The sequence below is a fragment of the Gouania willdenowi genome, chromosome 11 (genome assembly GCF_900634775.1).
Source record: "Gouania willdenowi chromosome 11, fGouWil2.1, whole genome shotgun sequence".
Taxonomy (NCBI): domain Eukaryota; kingdom Metazoa; phylum Chordata; class Actinopteri; order Blenniiformes; family Gobiesocidae; genus Gouania; species Gouania willdenowi.
In genome coordinates, this window is record NC_041054.1 from 12,882,445 (window position 1) to 12,898,985 (window position 16,541).

The 16,541-nt window shown below is 38.5% G+C and overlaps 1 protein-coding gene across 1 annotated transcript; it reads right to left on the minus strand.

Moving 5' to 3' along the window:
• Positions 1–930: 930 nt before the first annotated feature.
• susd5 (sushi domain containing 5) lies at positions 931–12,705 on the minus strand. The gene is made up of 5 exons (XM_028461319.1): positions 12,512–12,705; positions 10,656–10,833; positions 6,956–7,065; positions 5,286–5,474; positions 931–4,299 (listed from the first exon to the last, which is right to left on the minus strand). The coding sequence occupies exons 1-5, from the start codon at positions 12,585–12,587 to the stop codon at positions 2,498–2,500; spliced, it is 2,355 nt and encodes a 784-aa protein (XP_028317120.1). The 5' UTR covers positions 12,588–12,705; the 3' UTR covers positions 931–2,497.
• Positions 12,706–16,541: the final 3,836 nt, after the last annotated feature.

The following is a 16,541-nucleotide window of genomic DNA, read 5'->3' on the forward strand; positions in this document are numbered from 1 at the left end:
TAGCTTTGATTATTGTGTTTGATTGTCCAAAGTTTGAGTCACAGGTTAAAATTACACACCAAGATGTCATTAAAAAGCCTCTTACATAATGATACAAAAAGGTCTGATTCTGTAACATGAGACCAAAAGTAAAACTGCGACTTGATTAGAAGTTTAATTGTGACAATGAAAGCATGCATACAGTACACGTCTCCTCTTGGCGTCACATCTCTGGCTGTTTGTGAAGGAATTCTGTAAATGCAATTTACATCTTGCTGGTATTTGCGTCATCCTAAAGCAAATTATCAGGCAAGAACGTAATTACATGTTTGACCAAAGAGCACAGGGCTGTAATTGATTATCTACAACAGAGCGATACAGTACTTGTGTTGGAAACTGCTGTGAATTAAAAGTCCAGTGGCAGCAGCTTTGTGTAATACAGTAGTAGAAGTCATTTCCAAAGGAATCTCATCAAGCAGCAATATTTACAGCGAGTTATTTACAGAAACATATGGACAAGAGCTGTCTCTTCAGCCCCACACTAACTAACAGGTTTTTACCAAACATGGTGGTTTAAACAAGTTATTTTGGTATCCAAATGTTTTCGTGACATTTACCTGGAAACATAAAAATGTTCTTAAATCTTACTGCCAAAATCCAGAGTTGTAATCCAAGTAAAGAATTTCATATTTTGTAACTTCTACTGTGCCAAATTTGCAAAATGAATATAATTTGAATGAGTGTGTGTAAAAATTTGGCAGAACATAGAGGAAAAAAAAAAAACCTAAACAAGTTCATATTAAATCGTTTGCTGAGATGCAAAACACAACAGAAACTTCTGTCATCTTTTCTATTGAGCTCAAAAGCAAGTTTCTAACAACCCAACTTGACTCTGTATGCACAATAAACAGAACAATCAAAGATGATACTCAAACTTTAAATTAACAGATAATACATAGAAAGTTCAAAGGACTCGTGAGGAAGCTCCTCTTTCAAACCTACATTTACTTTTCAGGCTCAAAATGGAATAAATCCTTCTGAAAACCTGCGTAATTCACAAGGCTGTGCATGAATGAACGGAAAAAACACCAACCCATAGTTTTTTTTTAAATCAATCAATTGCCAAAACCTTAACCATAAGCATAATAACCCTAATTTTAATTAATGTTTGTTTAAAAATATGTCATTACTTTGTTATTATATTTGGCCCTCAGATTTTGTGCATTTTCTTAAAATATGATGGTAAATTTAGTCCATTGGGTTTATGCTATCACCACCCTGAACAGGTTATTAGTCCCTCACAGAACAAAGACAGTCACTTACAATCAAATGTTTTTGGATGGAAAGAAAGTCCAACGGCCTGCCAAAAACCTACATCCATGCAGGGAGAACATGCAAACTCAGTATAATCAAACCAAAGACTCGCATGTACAGTATATGATGAACTTCCAACCTTCCTTTATGCCCTCAGGTGATTATTTATTTAGTAACTTTCATGTCAGATATTTTAATCACCAAAAATCCTTTATCTTTTCTGAATTCCCATTTGTACACAAGGTTTTTTTTTTAACAAAGGTCGACATCTATTTCTTTTTCTGTTGCCATGGCAGCGTCACATTGTTTAATCTCTGGTTGGTTTGAATGCCAGCAGCTTTGACATGGGCCCCACTGCAGTTGGAAACTTCAAACACGACATCCCGCTGTCGGGCATATTGCACAGACCTGAGACCTAAATGCATGCTGGGACACGGAGACATGCACGTACACACTTACACGCGTGCACACTATCGCACTTATACATGGAGCTGAGTTTGCAGTTTTCACCTGGATATGTTTCACCAGGCAACTGTTAAAACCAACACAAGCAGGAAAGTCTTAAAAGTTTCCATCGCCTTCATACTGCACCTCAGCGTTACTCCTTTCCTCTGCCTGCTTCTTTCCAATTATATTCTTTATAACCCCTCACTTCACTTGAATGTTTAGACATTATTTTCTTGTCGTTTTTTATTGTTAAGGTGTTCAACTGGGCAGAATCGTTCATTGTCTGCGGTAAAGAATCATTCTGAGCTTCACTATTGCGGTGAAGCATAATTACAGATTAAAAAGCATTTGAAACAAATTAATAAATCTAAAACAAAAAAAACAACACAAATTCATGATTGACAAATAAAAAAACAGCAAGTGAACAAGGGAAAGCTTCACTGCAATGTCCAAGAGTCTTAGTTCATGTAATCAGGCATTCAGGCAGGCCTTGTGTTATGGTTTTCCTACATAATCAGCTTTATACAGTCCCTGGAGTTCTGCACAAGCCCAGCTCTTTTGTGAGTCCAGCTTAATGCCTGCACTTTGAAAACAATGGAAAAGTGTCCATTTCTTGTGGCAAAGCAGTTTTTATCCCGTTTCACTCAGGGGTCATGATAAACATCTCATGATCGTGATCTGATCATACCTATAGATAAAGTAAGATCTAACAGTAGAATCCTCAAAGTCTCTGCCTCTCGTTGGTGCCTGTTTGCTCCTACACCTTCTGCTGCATCTCTATATGTTGGCCTTGTCTGTTCTGATTTTGACCCTTTCCGTTCATCTCATACACTGAACTTTTCCGCTGTCGTCGATGATAGCACCACACTCCGGCGATGACCGCCATAGCAATGGCGCACACGGCCACGATGATAGCTGCCATCGTGGGGCCATGGCCGGAAGAGCTGGGATGATGAGGAGGGCAGTCCTCGCCCACACAGATTGTTTCCCCCATCTTCCCCTCCGCTTCACCCCTTTCACCGCTCTCTCCAGGCAGGTTTTGCACAGTGTGCTCTTCTATCACCGGATCCAAGATATCATCATCGTGCACTGGTGGAGCTGGGCCATGATCAAAGATGGGGTGTTCAGTGAGGTCATCCAGCCAGGAGTGGGTGGGAGCTGCCTGCTGTGTGTCATAGTCAAGGGTGTCGGCGAATGATGGGGAGTCTGAAGGCCCAGGAAGTTCTGGGAGTGGAGCAGAAGTCCCAGTAAATCTGGGCCACATGTCCTCTAACACTTCTTGTTCAGATTCAGGCCCAATGGGAGGAGACTTGTGGTCCTCAGGTGAGTCAGTGTAAGAAACGGGTCTACGCATTTCTACATCATTTGGTCGATCTGTTGTTATAACAACACTCCCACTATCCGGTCTGTCCCCCTCCCCTGGTCTTACTGTGGAATCACTGTTCGTTTCTACTCTAACAGGGTAACCATCCAGCCAGGACTCCTCAGTAGGGTCTTTCCTTCCAGCCTTATCCTGAGTGGCATTCTCAGGCAGTTTAGGATTTATGGAAAATACAACATGCTGATGGTCACCATCTCCCTCGTGGCTGTCATGATCATCATGGTCATGGTCATCAACTTCATGAGATGGCACTTGACCATCATCATGATCATGATGATCATCGTGGTCATCAAGGACATGTGCGTCTGATCCATCGTGATCGTCTTCATCCTCTTTGCCATCGGTTTCTTCAGTCAATCCATCATGATCTTCATAGCTCTCACGTTCATATCTGTCATCTGGGTCATCGTAATCTCTACCTCCAAATCGAATATTATCTCGTTCCTCTTCGTGTTCACCCATATCATAATGTTCATCATGCCTATCGGGATCCACTTCATGGTCCTGTGTGTCCCGATCTTCATGCTGGTGACTGTCATCATTGTCTTGATCATTGTAATGACTGTCTTCGTGGTTATCCTGCTCATCATGGTGGCTGTCATGGTGATTGTCTTGATCTTGATCGTAGTTGTCTCCTTCACGTTCATCGATATCAACCGTGTGTTGGTGGTCACGTCCTTCTTGACTATCATGCTCTTTGCTCTCCTCTGATTCACCTCCTGAGGCTCTCTGTGTTGTCTGTATCACTGGGTTAGTCAACGCAGGAGGTCCTTCCTCCTGAAAGGCCTCAGAGGGGAACCAGAAGAGGTGTTTTTGGGAAAGAAGAGAGACTGGAGCTTCTGTGGCATCAGCTATGTCAGTGCTGATCACGTCTGTGTCTTCAACAACTTGCATCTTCTTGGCATCTCTTTCTACAACCTCTTCAAGTACTCCATCGTGCCCAATCACCAACTCTTCTTTTACTTGATGTTCCTTTAGATGGTCTGGGTTATCCTCTACTTTGACACCAATACTGGTTTCCTGCTGCTCCAGACTCCTATTCCCATCAAGGTAAGCCTCTCCATACAGCTCCTTGTGAACCTCTCCATGAGCCTCCTCTGGTCTGTCATTATGTCGCTCTAACTCCTCAGAAGAATCTCTAAACTTGTCTTCGTAGTCGACGTGGCTTTCGGTTTCATCTGTAAAGAAAACACGGTGATCAGTTTCCAATTTGGGAATGTATACAATTTTTGGTTCTTTTGGCTCACAAACTTTACCACGACAAGCCACAAAGTAAAAAAAAACAAAAACATTGTGTTTAGTTTACATCACATGGAACAAATAAGGCCCACCCATTACATGTTGGGTTTGCTTAGCTTACGAGAATAGAGACTTTGGAACTACAAGCTGTGTCAAACAAGTCTCATTTTTCTTTAATCAGTTCTTCAATATTTAGCAAACATAACTGTTATACTTGCATAATTTCAATCTAATTGGATATTAGCCAAGTACAAAAATTAATTGAGTATGTGTTAATTTTATATCACTTTCACAATGTCAGATATCTCACTTCCTAAACAAAAGTGCCAAAAATGGCTTGTCCTTACTCTGAACCTCCTGTCTTGCACCTAACATAAAAAGTTGACAGATGTCTGACAGTTTGAAGCTCTGTCAACCAAAAGATAGTATCACTGCTCATTGTTTTGACACGGTTGCAATCACAGGCGAACGACACGTCTAATCATGTTCCAATAACCTTGTCTTGCAATGACAGAAGTTCTGCAGCTTTCCAGTGCAGTGAAAAAAGTAAAAATCTAGTTTTAGTGGAGTTTACTGGAATAGTAGGAATTGGCTCAAACAATTTTGATTGCTTAAAATGTGAACAGGACATTGACTGTCTGTGCAAACTATCAAATCATTCTCTCTCACTCTCTCCCAGTCATGAGCAAGGCCACATGGAGGCATGTTGCATGAAGGTGTCAAGGCGGCCATTTTCTTCCCGACTCATAACGGACGCTTGGTTTTCCAAAATGCAGGAATCAAGCTCCAGTCATGTAACATCACTGACAAGTGAGGACAGTGGCCTCTGGCTTGTCTCACTTTACAGGTCAATGATCAGAGTTTAGTGATGGACAAACAAATCAGAGAACTAGTTTTCACATATAGAGCAACAAGATCTTCTTACCTCTGACACAAATCTGCACTAGGCCGTACCATTCCCCACAGCTGTCGCACAGCAAGCTGAAGGCAGACTGTCCGCTGGGCATCACATAACCTGGGACACACGAGTACAGCAGCTCATCCCCCATCTCAAACCCAGAGTGGTCCTGCAGACGGGCATTAGGAAAGGATGGAGGGTCTCCACAGGGCATGTCTGTCAATGCAACGGGCAAAATAAACAAGGGAAAACATATTGATCCCCTTTAAGAATTGCACATTTTACCTTTATTTTACATGAAACATAATACCTTGTTTTCAGTCACATATTACAATAGGATATAATTATATTTAGCTTTAATTACCAACACTTTGTACAGTATATTATGTTGAATTTATGAATTTTTTACTTTCTCAAACTGAGAAAATAATGAGAATGCTAAAGCTGTACATTAAAATCTATTTTTTCAGTCCTAACAATGGCTCTGCTTTGAATAGGGTTTACAGTTTCCTTACCTTTTATGAACTACAATAATAGTTCCTCACTATAATCCAAGTTTGCCTTGGTGTAGTTAAGAATACTTAAACCTAAACCTCAATCAAATATTTCAGTATGCATTTCAGTAAAAAAAAAGAAAAAGAAAACTCAATCAAAAAATCCTCCATGTGAATGCTCCTGTTCTAAATAAATGTCATGTCACAGCAGAGGGGGCAGCTAAATGTGGTTTTTACTTTTTAACATCCTCCACTTCTCCATCACCTCATCCTCAGATTGTGACAATTAAAGCTCCCACCCCTGATCATAGTTTTATTTGATAAAATCATAATGTATGCCTCATAGATCAATAAATCAAACATTATTTACTCCACAACGAAAGGAAAAAGGTCGGAATTACCGCTGGAAAGTTTTCTTTCCATGATTTCTTGTGTTTCTTTGACAAGGAGGACAATGATTCACTTGACACAATTTTTGTCCAACTTTATTTCTGTCATTCCTCATGATATCGTAATGAAGTAAATACACTTCTATGCACCCGTCTCCACAACTCCACATCCCACAATGCATTGTGCAAAAATGTCAACAAACTAAGTGTTTACGGTGGAGATAAACACGTTTCCAAGCGGCAATTTCAACCATTTTCCTTTCTTCTTGGATTAATGATGTTTGATCCATTGATCTATGAGTCATACTGTAGACTATGATTGTGTCAATAAAAAAATATCTAAACATTGGGTAAGGCTAATGTTAAATGGCAGAATTTTAGGGTTAATTTAGTTAGCGACTTAGTTACTTAGTAAGATAGTGTAGGTAGTTAGTTCGTGCTAAGTTGTGACTAAAACAATGAGTTTGTAGCCTTATTTTAAACAGTATGTATGATTTTTATTGTATGCTAGCGACTAGCTAACTTAGCTAACATGGACACGGTTAACACTTCACTGTACCAGTTGCAGGGACAGAATATTTATTTAAGTAGTTCAGGATTATTAATTTTCATTGAAGCGATAATCTATATATATATATATATATATATATATATATGGCAATAATCTAAAGAAAAACAAAACCTTACACATCATACACCCACCCCCGCACATACGTAAATTAGTCATTTCATTTCATATTGCGATCCGTTTTTTAATGATTAGTGGATTCATTTTCATCAGTGTTTATAAATGTGTTAGTGTTTGTTTACTGACCTTTATCTTTAACACAGAAGGCGTTCAACTGAGCGGCGTCGTCCGTGGTATTTTCTGTCCTCACATCCACGGCTTTCAATCCGCTGCCCACAATATTGCACACAGTGCTCCTGTGAAAAACACAGTGACACTGAAATATAGCAAGAATCAATTAACTCTGAAGGCAGAGTTCATTTAACAGAACGGAGTCAGTAAATTAGAGTGATTATGAGCTACAGGCCAAGGGAAAAAATATCAGAAATGTGGTATTTATCTCTTTATTTGATCCACAAGATGAAAATATTTTCTATTAATTTATTCTATTCAATTCAATTCAACTTTATTTATATAGCGCAAATTACAACAAGATCATCTCAATGTGCTTAACAAAATATAAACTTCATAGTAAGAAAGAAAGAACCTAATAAGACCCAAACTCCCTTTGAACAGAAAAAAAACTCCAACAGAACCAGGAATCTCCAGCTTCTTCATTCTTAAATTTTCATCTTCTGAAGCATCCATCCATACTTTATCTATATCTGCTGACTAATGCAACAAACACCCTTAAAGGTCAAACACACACTGAAGGTCAAACACGCATTGAACGTTCATTGAATGAACCTTAATGTTCTTACTGTGTAGGAATGTGACTGAACTTATTTTCAGCATCAATGAGTGGTGTAAAATCAGATATTAAATATTTACTGAGAGCAGATTTTTACTTTATCTGTGTATGCCGTCATCTAATACATACATTACGCATGCCCGTGTTCAGTGTTTGTTTGCCATTTGCAGATATTATAACAGCATGACATCACTTTAGGGGAACTCACGTCATGGCTCAGACATGCAGATGTATCAGCAGCCCTGGTTTGTGCTTTTTTTTTAATTATCACACCACAACACAGATGTTCTCACCAGGAGGCCTGCAGTTACAGCTAGCATCTTGAAACAATCAAATTAGTCTGACGTTAATGGTTATTGTTGGACAATCTGCTACATTACGCATTGGACATCACTATACTTCAAATCCATACATAGCCTTCAGTCTGTGATGACACTTGGACCTTTTCCAGGAGAATTCGATTAAACGTGGCATTAAAAGCATCATGGTAAAGCTTTAAGGACAAAAAAAAACACACAGACTCAGGGAGAACATGCAACCTCCACACACTTCCACAACTTCCTCGCTGGGAGGCAGTGGGCGAGACCGTCATAAAATCAAACCTATGTTTCTTCACTACGAAACTGAAAAAATACATTATGTAACAACAGTGACAACTAATTTCCATTTTGTTGTTGTTATTGTTGGGTTTTTGCCATTTTTTTTTTTTTTGTTGTATTTTTGTCATTTTTTTTTTTTGCCAGAATAGTATCAATAAGATTAAAAATCTATTTTTTTAGGAGAGTCCAGGAAGCAGTCAAGTTCAAGAGACTTGCTCAAGGTCCCATAGTGGATTCGAACCGGGGACTCTTCGGTTGCAAGGCTGCTTCCTAAGTGCAACAATCTAAACAAAAAATGACAAAGTAACGCACTGAATGACTTTTTCTACAACTGAGTGCCAAACACAAAATATTAAAAGATAATTTAAAAAAATCAAACCCATTATCTTACATTTCTTACATCAGATGCATTTGTATGGCTATTGGTTTACATGTTTTGGCCTAAAGCAGCCTTCAAAAAAATACTGCATGAAGTCAGCAAGAAACATTTATAATGTCGTCATCCATTGCACAGTATTCATCATAGCAACAGTGATGAATTTAATATTAACGTAATTCACAAGTTTGATATCACTTCTCAGCTTATTCTGAGATGTGTGTGGCTCTGGCCTTATTCAGAGCCGTAGACGCTTAAGTGTGAAACATGGTAGACTAGTGTGAAGGCTGATGTTCACTGACCAACGACGTACAAAGAGGGGAAAAAAATCTGTCAGCTTTTCTGCTGACCAGACGCTCGTCATATTCTGGGCAGGCGCCATTTTGATGAAAATCTCTCTGCATCATGGGCTGTGCACAAAAAGGACTGCAACACTACAGTATGACTTTGCTATTCATGTTTCCAAGCCAACTCCACCACTTTGTAAAAGATTCAAGATTAATATTTCATCACCACACATCAAAAAGTGAATGATTTCCCTGAGTTAAGTATTCCTGTTTAGGTAAAGTCCATCGTTTGGTTAGAATAAGTTACTCGAAAGAGTCAATTACACCAAAATTTAAAGTTAATTCACATTCTTCAACTGAAGAATACATGAGTTGGAAAGCCAGTCAGGAGGTTGAGCAAGTTATGCAAAGCTTGATGGTTAATAGTCTGCTCCGCTTAAATTTGCTTTAGTTTTTTTACTCATGTACCTTTTTTTTTGGCTTTGATTTAAAATAAAAACTTATAAAGACACAAACGAGAGCATCCCTTTGTTATTTGAGTTATAACTAAACTCCTTCAGGAGTTGGGTTGGTGGGCCCGAGAAATAATGCTTTTAATGAAAATATGTGTTACATTTTTAATAATCAAACAAATTTGTAATCTGCTTTGATCAGAATACCTTTACTGCTCATAATAAAGTAACATATAAATGTATTCATCCCTCTTTGTAAAGTTAATCCTCTTTAAGATATCTTTGGCCCTCAGTGTACGTTATATCATTTTGATTTCCTTTTGCCTAAAGCTGCTTAATGAGTCACATTTTTAAAACTTTACCTGTATGTCATCATAAAGTTGTTCTCATAAATCCTCTGATAGGGATTTACTCACAAGCACATGTCGAAGGCAGAACTTGCCGCTCAAATGTTGTTGTTTTTTACTCTCTCATAAACAAACAGGTTGTTGACGAATGGTCATGTGACTTGAACGTGGGAAATGTTTTCCGCATTGCATTGTGGGATTTTGTGTCCTTTAGAAGAATGCAAAGATGCTGAAGTGGAAAAGTTTCTTTGTTTCTAAGTGTTTTGCCTCATCATTTCTGTGATTTCTTTGCCAGGCAAGACAGTGATATGCATGATGTCACACCGATTTCGGCTGTATTCGGGTGTTTCCGTGGAAACCAAAATATCAACATCAACTAATGTTTTGTCTACAACTTTCTATCCATGAAAACACCAGACATGCCACTTTGGCAGTGTTTTTGGGGTCACACTGACATCAGTAGTGGATGAGAACCACTTTTGAATGAAATAGTTTTTAAAAATGTGATCTTATCATTACTTCTGAAGACGTGAGCTTGTTACGTTTGAGCCACACAGACTCCATCTTTGTGATTACCATTAAACCCACCGGCTTGGTCGCTCAGTATAGGCTAACAGTGTACCTGCCTGTCTTCCTCTGCCCATCTCTGGGCCTGTGTGTGTCTCTGGGCGCTGGGAGCTGTCTGTCGTGTTGCCGTGGAGATGAGAGGTGTAAATGGAGGCTGTTGTCGACATGACACCCTGGCTCAGAATTCCCTCCTCCTCCAGGAAGGAACAGAGAAGCCTTTCTCCATCTCTTCCTCTCTGCTTTTTCTCTTCCCCCCCCACCCTGAAATGTGTCACTCTTCTAACTTCCTGCTCACTATAACTGCTGCTGCTCTGTTTGCTTCCTGTGTCTTTCATCCGCTCTCACTGCCTCCATCACACACAGACACACACACACAGCAGGATGACCTCCTGACATGTTTGGAAAACTCAAGTCCTCCTGCAATGACTCTCATGCAGTGAGAACTTCAAGGTTTAGTTCATTTCTTACCCCACTGTCCCACCATGAAGCCACCCGCGGGTGCAGGGAGAGAAGAAACACTCCATCACAGCATGACGGAGCTCCTCCACTGATGCCAGGCGGGCGTGTTGTGAGGCGCACACTTGTTCAGCTTCTCTGAAGCCCTGCAGGCCGGAGTGGTTCATCAGGTCCAACACAAACACTCGACCTGATAATAGACAGAGAGAGAGTCTTTTTACTGCTGATGCATCCACTCAACATGTACGTGTGCGTTTGTAGGGGGTCAAGCAGTGTTTTGTACAGCAAAAATGCCAGGCAGAGGAAGAACTGCAGAAAATTTTTGACGCATTATGTATTTTATGGTGAGGAAAACCTAAGATACACAATCATTTGTTCACGAGACAAACTTCCGGGGCTGATTTTTATCAAACAATCACAAAAACACATTTGGTTTAAACAACATCCAAAAAGAAGCATTTGTTTATGAGAATATTTGAGGTCATGGCAGCTTACAGGTTTGAGTCATGAATCTAAAATCAAAAAGTAAACTTCCACATTGATTAATTTCCTAATTATTTGATGTAATCACATCTGCTCTGTCATGTTTAGGAGCTGCTGATGTTTACAAAAGTACCAGGTAAAAAGACAGGATACACCTGGGAAAAGATCGTAGTCCATAGCAAACAATACGGTTAAAAAGTACTCGTGCAATCTGGGATTCACTGGATTATTTTTATGGAAAACAGAGAACAATCATCATCTTCACTCTAATGCATTTAAAGTCATGTTTTGACCAGAAGTGTTTCCTGTTTTTTGGTCAAACACTGATTTCAGGCAAAAGTTACATTGTTAGGCTATTAGAAATCTAGCAATAAAAACAATGTAGCCCTCACATCATGCTGAACAGTTTTCCACTTTTTTAATTGTGTTATTCATATATTTCAGTAATACGTATGTATATATTGTCTATACTATACTATATAGACTGACTTGCCTTGAAGAAAGTGTATTTCTAAATCTGTATATATATCTAATGATATTAGAGACTGCTCCAATTCCGTTGCACCACTTCAAAAAGTTCAACGTTAAAAACAATTGTCTCTATCTCATTTAATCTTCAAAATACCTGACGTGTCAATAAATACCGGTTATTAAAAATAAATAAATAAATAAATAAAAAATGTAAACCATATTTGATGTCTTCTTGAAATATTTATCCTACTTTCAATCATCTTTTTTGTGCTTCCACTTAAAAAGTCATGTCACTGGATCTTTAAATATTCAGAGTTTAAAGCGTTACATCAATTAAATCCTTAAGATGAGGACAATTAAAGTCTTTTATTGACATTGTGAAAATCATGACTTAGCTTTTAACAGCATCTATAGCCTTTTTTTTTTTTTTAGAATAATGTTAATCATTGGCTCTGCTTTTTTTTCCTTTTAAATCTTCTTAAATATTCATTAAAAACGCTTGAAAGGAGGGAGAATTAAAAAACTTTTTTTTTTTTTTACATTAAATCATAGGCAAAAAAAATAAAATACATATTCAATGTTTGATTACACACACTCACACTCACACATACTGATCATATTGATCTTGTGCAGTAATACATACTGCTGCTATAGTAGATCTGTACATTCAAGCTGCTATCTGGGTATTTGTCGGTACATATTATTGTGTCATATTTAAATGTTTTATTGTTTTTGCTGTGTTTTATATATATATATTTTTTTTTTTTTTCTCTCACTGGCACCTTGGAGTTGCACTCAAATTTCGTTGTACCCTGTACAAGGATATTCTATTCTATTCTATTCTATAACCATAACTGTACTTTTTTTTTTTTAAAATAATAATAATAATACAAATAATAATACAGTTTACTCACCATCTGCATTTACGACAGAGATCACTATAAAACAAAGCAAGCATCCAAAAACACTTTGCTGGACATGTTGGCGCATCTTCACCGCTGTAGAAAAACTCTGAGGTCTTAATGTGTCTCAGTCCTGTGAGGCTGAGGGTGGACGACAGCAGACTGAGCTGGTAGAGGATGAGAACAAGTGAAGGTGTCACCGAACACTTTCTGCTGCTGCTGCTGCTGCTGCTGCTGATGAGGTGAGAGGCGTAGTTTATCTGGAGAGAGAGAGAGAGAGAGAGAGAGAGAGAGAGAGAGAGAGAGAGAGATGCACAATCACCTGTGTGAAAACTCGCGCGTGCCCGTCAGTAAATACGTCACGGCTCAAACTCCTGACGAGTGTGCACGCGCGTAGAAACCCACGCACATGCACTAACACAAAGAGAAAATAAACGAATATAATCTGTTACCTAATTGTTCCAAAGCATCATCTGTGTCAGTTTTTTTTTCTATCTCAGATGTTCTCAAACTTTTTTCGGATCAAGGAATTCCTTGGAAAAGTTTTCAACGACCTCCTCATAATCCAAATAAACACAAGTAATCCCATTAGTTCCCTAATATGTAATAGGAATGATCTAATCTTTCAACATTTCAACCAGAGTATTGAACATATTCATACTGTAAATTAAGTTAGAGTACACATTTATTAGTCATGAATGTGAAATGAAATAAAGTTTAAAATATTACCAATAAACTAAATATGTGTTCAATTATTTGAAATGCATTTTAAAGCCGTTGAAACAGCTATCGCACTTCACAGTGATACAGCAATGCGTCATGTCTATAGGATCCACATGTAAATGTGAAGTACATTTATTGGTGGATTGGTTTTCATATGTAGTTACACACATTTTAATAGAATAATAGCTTAAATAAAATAAAATAATTATATATTTATATATATATAAATATATAGATATATAATAATTCATGGACCCCCAAATAACAGTTCAACGACCCCAGGAGGCTGGATACTCCTAAAACCCCACTTTAAGTACCACTGCTTTTTTTAATATTCAGGCAAGGAGTGTTAATTGTATACTTTTTCACTGAAGTTGTTTTTGTTGTAACATCTTCCTGAAACTTTTATTTGCCAATAAAACATGGCTGACTATTAGTGGCTGATGATGGCTCTAGAACACACACCAGTTTAGACCCAGTGAGATAAGATAACATAAGATAAGACACTTTACAATCCTATATGTTTTAAAACAGTGGGAACAAACCAGAACGGAATCCATCTGAGCTGGTGCAGATCACATAGACAACAAAGACTGCTCTTCTCCACTGCCCTGTGCGATGATGAACTCATCATCAAGCTCTGCAGAAGCCTGATAACGATCCTGGTCATTTGAATCAGGTGTGTTGGAAGAGGGAAACATCGAAAACATGCTGGATAGTGGCCCTTGGGGACCAGGATTGGGGACCGCTGGTATAGAGCATACTAGAGATCTATATGCCTTTGACTTTTGGTAAGAAGACAACCCTAAATCAACTGAGCCACATAATCTCAAATAAATGCTGATTGGCTCCTTTTATGCTACTGAGGAATATGAAGCAGGATTTTGTCAACCTTGAAATTCATATTAGTCATTTAGATATACGATTTTGAAGGTCTCATTTGTAGAGGTCTTGGTTTTACTTTGCCGTCAGTCTCCCTGATGTGTGAAGATGTTGAGTCAACAGGAAGTGCCCACTGTCCACAGGTCCATGTGATGTGCTCTGCAACCACGGAGACTGTATGTATGTGCACATTTGTGACTGTGTCTATGTCCCATTTGTTGGGAGAGATAAAGACAAATGGTCACATCCTACACAAAGCTTATTTTGGTACATTGGAGCTTTGTTTCAGTGAATCTGGAGGTTAAGATAACAACCATATAAGTAAGTACTTGATCCACCGTGGGAAGAAAACCCTTAATCTACATTACAACCTATGCATACCGTAAAGTTTATCAGAACGTGCACATGTTGTTTCTCTTTTTCGACCAAGCGACATACAATAGAGGTTTAGCATTGTTTCTTCACATAAGAAGGTCTTGGGTACATTGCTGACGCTGTTTGTTGTAATTGGATGTTTTGGTTTAGTGTTAGCATTGTTGCCTCACAGTGGAGAGAAAGCCACTGAAGGCCTATAGCCTGCCTGTTTGTTAGTTAGCTCTGTTTTTGATAGGCCAGGCACAATAATTCATTAACTTCCTTATATCATTTAATACATCGTTTTGAAAGAGATCGTGGTACTTTTTTATTTCCGACTTTACAGAGTGGGAGGAGCTCCAACTTGATATCAGGTGGCTCCAAGTCACTTTTTAAAGTAGCAGTTTGGAAAATCCCAAGTTCAGAATCGCATGGAACGCAACATAACAGCTGTCTTTCACACAGGTGAGTGGTTTCGTCAATTAGCGAAGCTACAGGTGACATTTTCATGGGCTAATTAGCTCAGCGAGATGTATAGTTCCATCAATGGTTGTAGATTAACTAACTGACATATTGATGTACTGACTAAACATTGCAGCTGCATGTAGAATTCCTATAAGGATCTAGAAGAAGTTTTAAACACATGTACAAATTCACATTATAATGCTGCCTTTTTTTCATCTGCTTGTTTGCCTGAATTGCCTAAAATTGCCTGGCCCTGACCATCAATACTTTTTTTGCCACAATGTTCCTGTGAGGCTCCAGCACATTTCTAAGGTGTTTTCCTTCTGTCACTCAACACTTTTAATAGCTCTCTGTCACATTTCTTTACACTGCACTCATGGCATTCATATATCTACACACACAGATTGGATATATTTAGAACAACGACTCACGCAGCGGTTTATTTCAAAAGGTGTTCGGGTTTGCATGGAGGAAGGCCGAACGACAAGGAGAGAGACAGTGATTCACACCTGTAGCATCTCAGAGATGGTGGTGAGAATTGTGTTTGCTGCAGGTGTCTTTGGGGGCCTCCGTGAGGGACCAGACGCTGATATAGACTTCACACATGCTTGTGATCTCCCACCACTTCCAGCATACACACGCACCCACACACACACACACACACACAAATCGACGACCACAAGATTGCTCTGAGTATGAGTGAGACTGGCGACTTCCCATGAGAGACGTGTCCTGTCAGAGTGAGGTGTCGTCCAGGTGTGGGATTCACTCAGAGGAAATTGTTAGTCATTATTGCTGGTCACCGGGGTCAGCAGGAAGTTTAGCCTTGTTTCTATGGTAACGGTCCCAAAAGGAGAAAGTTTGAACACTATATTAGATATATTATATCATTATTGCCATTGCCTGCAGCTTTAAAATTGACACAGTGTAAAAAAACACCTGTGGAAAAAAAATGGTCCATTGTACGTGGATGAGTTTCACCTTCTGTTGAATAACCTTAATGTAAGAAAAACTATTCATCCTTTATAGCAATAAATGGCCAATCCATTGCTCTGATAACAAGAATAGATTCAAGATGTTTAGTAACAAACAAACATCACATAAACACATTGAATTTACAGACATATTATATTACACATAAGCCTCTTATGCATTTTTTTTTCCTTTTTGCTTTGCATGAGTACGTGTGTGTGTGTGTGTTGTGTTACATGTCTGGAACAAATGAATAAAATGAAATTAATTACAGCACGTATCAACACTCTTCCAGTTGTGCAGCAATAATAAAAGTAGGAAAATTCTAAAATTTAAAGAAAAAAAAAAAGGGTCATGGCAAAAAACAACAACAATATTTTCAATAAAATATATAAATAAAAACAGATGTTCTAATAAAAAAAAAAAACAGCGGAAGTCGTCAATCTGAAGTTACTAAAAATGTTTAGCTGTCAGGATGCGTTAAAGTTGGCATAGAGAGACGTGGTTTAAGCCATAAGACACACATTCAGTCATATGATCTTGTTTCCAAGCTCCAGTTATGCTGACATACAGATTTTTGATTATATGAGAATGCCAACACACAAGTAAAGAAAGAAAACACAAAGGGACTTGAACCCAAAACCTT

Coding starts and splice junctions, on each gene's coding strand:
- susd5 (XM_028461319.1), bottom strand. CDS start 12,587: ATGCGCCAACATGTCCAGCAAAGTGTTTTTGGATGCTTGCTTTGTTTT. Junction 5,475..6,955: donor CTTCTGTGTTAAAGATAAAG/GTCAGTAAACAA, acceptor TTGCATTGACAG/ACATGCCCTGTGGAGACCCT. Junction 4,300..5,285: donor AGTGCAGATTTGTGTCAGAG/GTAAGAAGATCT, acceptor TTTTCTTTACAG/ATGAAACCGAAAGCCACGTC.